Genomic DNA, 8,617 nt, shown 5'->3' with positions numbered 1-8,617 from the left:
TAAAAAAGGAGCAAAATCTTATAGGACAAGAGGGAACAACTGAAGAACAGCATAGCAATGGCCGTTGTTACCATCAAAGTTAAATCGTGCATGCTATTTGACATCAAAATGATTTTTGTCTACAACTACACAGAATGTTACAAACTCTCATCCCAGCCTATGTAGTATGTACAACCTCTACCCTGTAGCAAACCCTACATCTTTGGACAGAATATATACAGCAAATGAATTATACAATCATGGGTTACCAATATTGGCCACAAAAGGGACTAGCTTTTTCTGGTCCTTTCTCTTACCTAACGCACTTCTGTCCAATACCCGACCAATTATCAGGCGAGTATTCTGCAGAGCAACCTCTCTTGGTGACATCCCAGACTCAGTTGACCCAACGTGTCCAGGAGTAGAAACTGAGCCTAGTCCTGATCCAAAACCATACTGCAGAGGGCCACTGCGGGCCTTGAATGAGGTTTGTGGAGCAAGCAACTTTTCTTCAGTTCCACCAATTCCATTCTCCAATGAACCAGGTTCATATGGATGAGAACCAGTCAATGAACTGCAACTTTGTAGAAGGGCTTCTAAGACACTTAGTGCCTCCCAACACAAAGTGCTTTCTACCAATTGGGATACAATTGCATAAATATGTGGACTCTGGGTAGCATCCATTGGTGTGTGCTGGAGGAGAGCTTTGAGCATAAGTAGAATCACACGTTGATACTCCACCGGTCCTTTTTCCAGAAGCCTTAATAAGTGTCCAAAGGCCAAAGTTGAATGTTTTGGAAACCATTCATTGCATAGAAGTGGTGAAACACAAGCCAGAAAATTATCAACACTCTTAATCTCACCACGAGAGTAAATCATAAATACAGTAGCTAATTCATCAAAAGATTTTGCTCGACACCAAATTGCAATATTGGCAGCAACAGAACAAGCCTTTTGATATTGATGTTGGAGTGGTGAAGCTGGACCTATCACTATGTCTTTGCTAAGTTGAAGACAGAGCCAGGGGAGTAATCCTATGATGTGCATCAGGAGTCTAGTCTCAGCATCACCAAATATAGAATCACATGAATGAACTGTTATACGAGAGAGGACATCAATAGAGACACTGTGACTGACACTTGACATAAGTCCTTTAAGAACAAGAGGCTGCACCCCTTCATATGTTGGCAAACTCCCCTCTTGTAGAGGTTCATAGCTACTTTTAGATTCTGTGCGCTGAAATTCTCCTAAATCACTAGTAGTAAGTTCATCTCTGGGCATACTTGAAAGGAGTACATTTTCTGTTGTACGATCACGGAAAGATAAACGATCAATCACATGAGAGAAAAGCTCTAGAACCTGGCGGTAGACATGGACAAAATCCGTGTGCATCATAGCAACACACCCCCAAAATAGCTGAGGATAGAGTATCACCTTCTCTGGCTCCATATTCTCCACCATAACTTGCAATGTCATCAAAATTTCCATAACAAATCCCAAAACTTGAGGTACAGGATTTCCCAGACATCTATGGAGGCACCGTAGAAGGGATACACAAGCATCACTTGTTACACTAGGTCGAAGTGCTCTATAGATCTGATGTGAACGACAGGCAAGGTGTCTTGATGTACACTCCATAGCCCATCTAAGTGCTTCTTCTCCCCAAGTCTCCCGAAGATCTCCTTGGAAGAAGATGGCATCCACCATGCTCTGAACTAAGGCAGAAAGAAGTGCTGCACTTGGAAGCTCAGTTCTGACAACTGTTGGATCTTCATTCTCCCACATCATGCTTCCTCGCTTTGATTGTACATATTTAATTAAGCTCACAACCTGCTGCTTGTTCTCCCTATCATTATTTTCCACCTCATACTGCTCCAAGTGGCGGCCTGCTAGGGAATATAGCAGATTAACAAGTAAATGCTGGCAATGCTCTAGTACAATGTCTTCTGAGCTATCCATTGAAACAAAGATAACATGAAAGAGTAGAGGCAAGTATTGGCGGAAATCTTCATCATTCTCATATGCAATTTCAGCAAGAAGAATCAGTGCTATATCTGCATGCGTAAGTGAGTGCTGCTGATGTCCCTGCAGAGCTGATTGAAGTTCTTTTGGATTCACAGCATGCATAGCACTCCCAGTATGCAGTCCATCTTCACCTGAGTTTGGAGTGTCAACAAGATAATCTCCACTGTCTCGTGAAACATGGCGGCTACGCAAACTCCCTGTTGAGCTTCTAACACCCATCAAGGGTCCTGACATATTAACCAAGGCTGGAAGGAGCTGCCCTGATCGCCCAGCATTTACTGGGACAATATTCAACTCTGGAGGCATTGGACTTAATGGGCCTGATACACTCCGGCCTGTCATGCCTGCCGTTCTCCAGCTCAAGCTCCCACTAACATTTCTTAGTGGACCATCAAGAGAACCTCTTACAAGCAATGGAGACATGTGTGGTTGGTTATCCATAACTGATGTCATTTGGGCCACAGCCGGACCTTGTGAGAATTCTAGCACAAAATTTGCACTGGCATCACCCTTACTTGTAACCGGCTCAATGCTATCCTCTAGAAGTCGCTGAGACAATTGGAAAACTAGGTGATCTATAGTCCGTTGAGGGCATATTCGTGCTAAATATAGACTTACCCGTTTTGCAACGCTGAAGTATGTAGCAAATGCACCACTTATTTCAGTTGATGCATTTGAATCACAATCTTCAATGCCTTTTGTGATCAAGAAATCTAAAACAGGGCTGATATTCCTATTTTTGCTTGCAATTGTGCTCCAAAGTTTCTCAATTTCATCGGGAAATTGGTCTCCATGCCGCCCTGTTACATAGTAGAGACTTTTCAATAACCTTTCACTCCATCCTTCCTTGAGTTTCCAGAAATTAAGGTTCTCAATCCATGGAGCCATGCATGTTAAGACCTGATGCTGTGCAATTATATCAACAGCATCTAACTGCCTCAGCATAATCTCCTCACAAAGAAGTTGGCTTAATTCAGGATGATCTTTGGCAAGTTTACAGGAAAGCTTGTATTGGAATTGTTGGTAGGAATCAGGAAGATTACCAACAACAGCAGCTCGATAACTTCCTGAGCCCTCAATGCCATCCTCAGCCCATTCACGAACAGAAAGTGTCTCCAGCATCTGAAGGGCATCGTCCCGAATTTGTCTTGATGGGTCTACTACCTTGTAAAGGATCAGACTCAATAATCTCTGTATTTCACAGTTTGGTATCTCTTGGCGCATGTAGACCTCAGCCAGTACACTGAAGTACCCATCGGCTACAGAAGAATTAGAGTGGTAGCACTGCAGAAATCAATAAGTTGTATAAGCTATAATGCCAGCATGACAAAACAGATAACTCCACAAGAGAAATAATACAAGGAAAAAATTATCTGAAAAGCAGGAAATCAAATAGATAAAATGAATAGCTCGGCCAAAGATCAGAAGGGCATGGCTTAAGGAAATTAGATCTGGAAAAAATTTAACAAAACTGCATATAGACCAAAGTGATCTTTCCTCCCCATTCATGTTATTTGCCTTCCAGGTTTACAGCTTCCTGAAGATGTCTCAAACTTGCAATCTTAAAATTTGAATAAATATCAAAAGAAAATCATACACAATTAAGAACAGGGCATAGTGTCATATGGAGACCACATACAAATTGGCCATTCTCCAGACAAACGATGACCAAAACAGGTGGTATGATTGAGTTTGGTGGCATATGTTAATGCCTTTCAGATTAATGCATCACAATTTAAAATGGTGAGAGCTATGGGACTACACTTATGTAGTTTACAATGAAGTTGACTACACCTAGACCTTTTAAAAAGTAAACTGAAACAATTACAAAAGTGCTTCAAAACCCGGCGTTCTCCTTCCCTTAGGTTTCTTCATGTGCTTGATTTCTTCAAAAAGTCATTGGGCCTTGGCTTGTTGGTAAAGTATGACCAGGTGGAGCAGTTCATCACTTCACATCCCAGAGATAAGGAGAGCTTGAATCGTAAGTTCATCTATTATATCCTAATAAAGAGTCTGCCTCTAATGACACATTGCATTTCCCCGATTTCAATTAAGAAAAATCTTTCCTGCTCGTTTTTCGTCTTCTAATAGCCTAACAGGTAAAAAATGCAGAATTTTGTTTATCACGGCGTATTTTTGTTTCCCACTCAACTGTTAATGCCAAGAAGCTGCCTTCTTTCCCCCACCAGCTGGCTACTTCTTTTCTATATTCCTTCCAAGTTTAGTTGGAGATAATGTTGCTAAGTGCTTGCCAAACATGTTATAGAAATTTATTCATTCATTGAAGAAGCATTAGTATATATTATAAAAATAAAAAAATACTAATACTATTAAAGTGGAAGAAACAGAGGCATAATTTGACTGAAACCGTGTGTTTGAAATTTGAATACAACACGGGTGTGATTTTATATAGGCTTATTGTATTAATTACACATATTCAGTTTCATTTAAATAAGAGATTATATGCCTATAAACTACAATTATTACAAAAATGCAGAACATCGCATTCTGTCTGATTCTCAACAAATACATATATTCTAAATATTATCCTTGTTTTATAAATATTCACAATCACAAAATTTCTAATGATTATATATTTTTTTAATGTAGTTGCTATGAAAAATAAATACACTATAAGCACTCAGTAAAATACACTAATCTATATTTTGCTTCCCACTGATTTCTTGAAGGAATTCGGACCATATAAAATCAAATAGAAACTATCAAAACTTTAAATATAATAAAGTTTAAAATTAGGAATGGTTTTGTATTAAAATACTGTTGTATAATAAAATCAAAATTATCTAATATTTAGAGTAAATATTTGTAAAATACAATGTCAATTATATTGCTAGTAAAGAATAAAAATAAAAATAAAATATTGTAAGGAATGAACTATGTCTCCTAAAAGCTTATGCTATTAGGTGCAGGCTCATGAATGACTTTGCACATCTATACATGTTTCCTCATCCAAGAGTCCTCTAGACTTAGAAGAGTAGACAATCTATTTTTAATTTTACATCATGTGTACAAATTCATTTTTATTTAGAAGAATGGAGACAAAAAAGATCAAATTACTAACTCTTAGGTCACAAGGTTCAGATACATATCAAGGATCGATTCTCTTAGAGGCAAGTGCATGTTTACTTGGAAAACAATGACTACTAGGATATAATGCACAATGTAGCATGAAAATGAATTTACCTGATCAATACAGGAGGGGAACAAGTCCAAATTTGTAAGCAAAAGATTCTTCAAAGCCAATTTTGCTAATGAAACACGGCGATGGCCCCCCTTAAGCCTGTCACGACCAGCATTTCCCCGGCCACCTTCCCCCTGGTACTTGGTATATGATGGAGTTCTTGGATCAGCTGGTGAGAAACCAAATGGAGCCCTTGGTGTAGGCTCCAAAAACAAACCATTAATCCAATATATCACACGACCACTCATCTTCCTTGCATTGTCATCAAAACACGGTCCATATAAAAGTGATGCTATTGCGTTCATGGATGCCCATTGGATTGCCTCAACTTGTTCATTCAATTCTTTGTCAAACGATATTTTATCCACAGAATCTTTTGATCTTGCATGTTGAGAAGACTTATAACGATCAACTTCACGTCTATAATCACTGACACCATCTTGACCCCATGTACTGCCTGTATCATCACACCAGGAGAGAAGAAGATCAAAGTGCCGCTTTCTAGTTCTAACATCAAATTTCTCTGATTTTGAATCAACAAATTCAGGGGCTAATGATCGTAGAACACAAGCAAGTGCATAGCGGAATGGTTGCATGTCTTGAAAACTTTCAGTAGATGTTGAGATTAGTCTGGTTGTCTCATCAATGAATTTGAGATAATGGAGGCGGAACACTGGCTTCCGCATTAGCATGCCAGGCCATATATTTTCTGCAACAGTACGATAAATATTTGCAATGTGGACACGAAGTTCTTCCCGGCGAGCCTTTTGACTCTACCAATAAAAATAAAAGTTGTAAGTGCCAAACTCTAATTCAAAAATCAAGGAGAAGAAGCATCTTAAATAATACTACAACAAAAGATTTCATAGTTTCATGACTTTTAAGTTGAAATATGGATATTGTCTATAACATTGTTTGAATATGCTGGAAAGGTTTAAGAATTCATTTTTTTTAACTTCTATCACTATTCACTACCATATTATCCTTGTCATTTATAATTATAATTTATGATGACTAACTACCTCAAGTACTCAATGGCTGACAGATATAAAAACAAAATTTTACAGATCCATAACAATACCTTCCACTTTGGTTTTCCTTCTGTCTCAGAAGAAACCTCATCAATAAAAGATGAAAGTTCGCTGAACATGATTTCACATGCTTCCAAGTGTGAGCGGCCAAGAGCCATGGTCGCTGCAAGCTATATCAGAAACCTTGTTAGCAATAAACAGGGACGACAGAAGTGATGGATAAAAAATTTGCCAGTTGAAAATTTAAATGCCTTTATATCAATAAAACTGCAGTGATTAACAGCCAATAATTCTCCTAATACCTCTACCACAGAGCAAAAGACTCGAAACAAGCAAATATAAAAAGGATTTCTTTCAATGGTAAAATCTCACAAATAATATTCAACAGGTACAAATGCAAGAAATCGAATGAAAAGAATTTTAGTTTGGTTTTTTAACATCACTAGATATAATATAAAATCCTTCATTTGTCTTCACTTAACAATTTAAGCTTTTGAGATAGTTGGTTCATAACAATTTATTGCGAGAAACTACAAAAGTAAAGCATAAACTTCCTTCAAAAAGATATATCAATGGTTTAAAATTATCAGGTTTAATTGAGTGTGGATATGGGAAATTTGGTCAAACTATAGGCAGTTACGGTTCTAAATACATCTCCTACCCTCATACATCAATTAGAAGAACTATAAAGGAAAACAATGAGATCAAGATAGGTAAAACGAAGGATTAATATTTCATACTTAAGTGTATAAAAGTTTCCAAACCTGTCACCACAAAATTATATTTAGAAGTAAAATAAAGAAGCACTATGACAACATAGCATGTACTCTACATAACTCACATCCAACTTTATCTTCAATTTCTTTATTCAAATTGGAGATTTGATTGGTCTTACTATTCAATCAAGGAACTAAAAATAGTTTTAATCATATGAAACAGAAATTAGAATATAGTAACAACAAAAAATAACAAAAGATATTCCAAGTTTATTGTTTATTCATTTGGGATAGAAAACATGAAAAATAGTACTAAATACATCAAGTATGCATGCAACTCTTCATGCTTTGACATAGACTGCTTATGAAGATAGACTAATGGATAAGTTAAGTGAGGGGCTCTTACAACGTGAGCATCAGATCCTGATTTTAATGAAGGGAAAATAAGATGGTAAAGATCTTTGGTAGACTCTCGAGCAACTGGTGGACATGAACAGACAAACATGGCATACATAAGCCACTGGTCCAGTTTATTATCTACATCCTGTGACTGATGAGCTTTTCCACCCAATTCAGCAGGTGTGATATGAGCAAGACGTTGCATGACCTCTTTCCTGCCCAAATTTAAGTGATATTCGCTAAGTTTTGGATAGCAATTAAAAACAGACTGAATGAATCATAAATCACTCAATGCAAGTAAGTTTTTTTAAATAGCAATTATATAAATTGTTGAGAAAAACTCAAGTCCCACATCGACTAGAGATAAGGCCAAAATAGAGTATATAAAAGGGAGACAACTCTCACCCCATGAGCTTTTGGGGTTGAGTTAGGCCTAAACCCACATCCTAAGATAGTATTAGAACCAATCTTAGATCCATTAAACGGGACACCCACCATGTCATTCATGCATCAAGCCCAATAGTGCTGGGCATAGAATATATAATTGGGAGGCAACCCTTACCCTATGAGCTAGCTTTTGGGGTTGAGTTAGGCTCAAACCCACATCTTAAGATAAACCAATGCCTTTTTCCTTCTAGATGTTGTTGCCTACATAAATCAAGTGATACCATTGTGTTCTATCAAAAACCAAAAATATAAATAAACCAAGACAATATATATCCCAGTCATTTATTTCAACAGGAGAAAGTAAAACAATCTGCAATGAAGAAGGATGCAAGTGATTAAGGGGAAAAATGTGTCCGTTACTGCCCATGCCTTCTTTTACCTTCTTCTATGTGTTCCTTTACATATTTGCTTCTCTTGGAAGTGGTAATGGTTCTCATGTTAAATTTTGGGAGGAAAACTGGATAGGGCTAACTAAGATTGTAGGAGATTTGTCTGTTGAGAGAAATTTACCCACATCTATCATCCAGCTTCAGTACGTAGCTCTCTTACCACAATTTTTATAACATTCAAGATTCCATTTCTCTAGAAAATTTCCACTTTTCTTGTAATTTAAATGACAAGGAATAGTTTGAACTCATGCCTCTTTTGGATTGCATCAACTCTTTATTTATCTTGTAATCGGATAAGAGGATTTGGACTCTTGATCCTTCTAAAGTGTTTTCATTCAAATCCTTTTTCAAATTTTTACCTTATTCATTGAATAGATGGTGTAGATTGGATGAGTAGTTTTAGGATTTCGATTAAAATTAGGGGTTTTC

At 37.3% G+C, this 8,617-nt stretch overlaps 1 protein-coding gene across 2 annotated transcripts in view; it reads right to left on the bottom strand.

Moving 5' to 3' along the window:
- LOC114399686 (protein furry homolog) overlaps positions 1-8,617 on the bottom strand; it is a 33,397-nt gene continuing 24,780 nt past the window's right edge. For both annotated transcript variants that reach the window (XM_028361896.1, XM_028361897.1), the window contains exons 14-17: positions 7,360-7,567; positions 6,288-6,407; positions 5,209-5,979; positions 1-3,288 (exon numbers count right to left, since the gene is read on the bottom strand). In XM_028361896.1, coding sequence (XP_028217697.1) covers positions 238-3,288; positions 5,209-5,979; positions 6,288-6,407; positions 7,360-7,567 — 4,150 coding nt within the window. In that variant the 3' untranslated portion in view covers positions 1-237. The remainder of the gene's footprint in view (positions 3,289-5,208; positions 5,980-6,287; positions 6,408-7,359; positions 7,568-8,617) is intronic.

Source organism: Glycine soja, chromosome 19 (genome assembly GCF_004193775.1).
Source record: "Glycine soja cultivar W05 chromosome 19, ASM419377v2, whole genome shotgun sequence".
Taxonomy (NCBI): Eukaryota; Viridiplantae; Streptophyta; class Magnoliopsida; order Fabales; family Fabaceae; genus Glycine; species Glycine soja.
The sequence above is the reverse complement of the archived record's forward strand: the minus strand, read 5'-3'. Positions and strand labels throughout refer to the sequence as shown.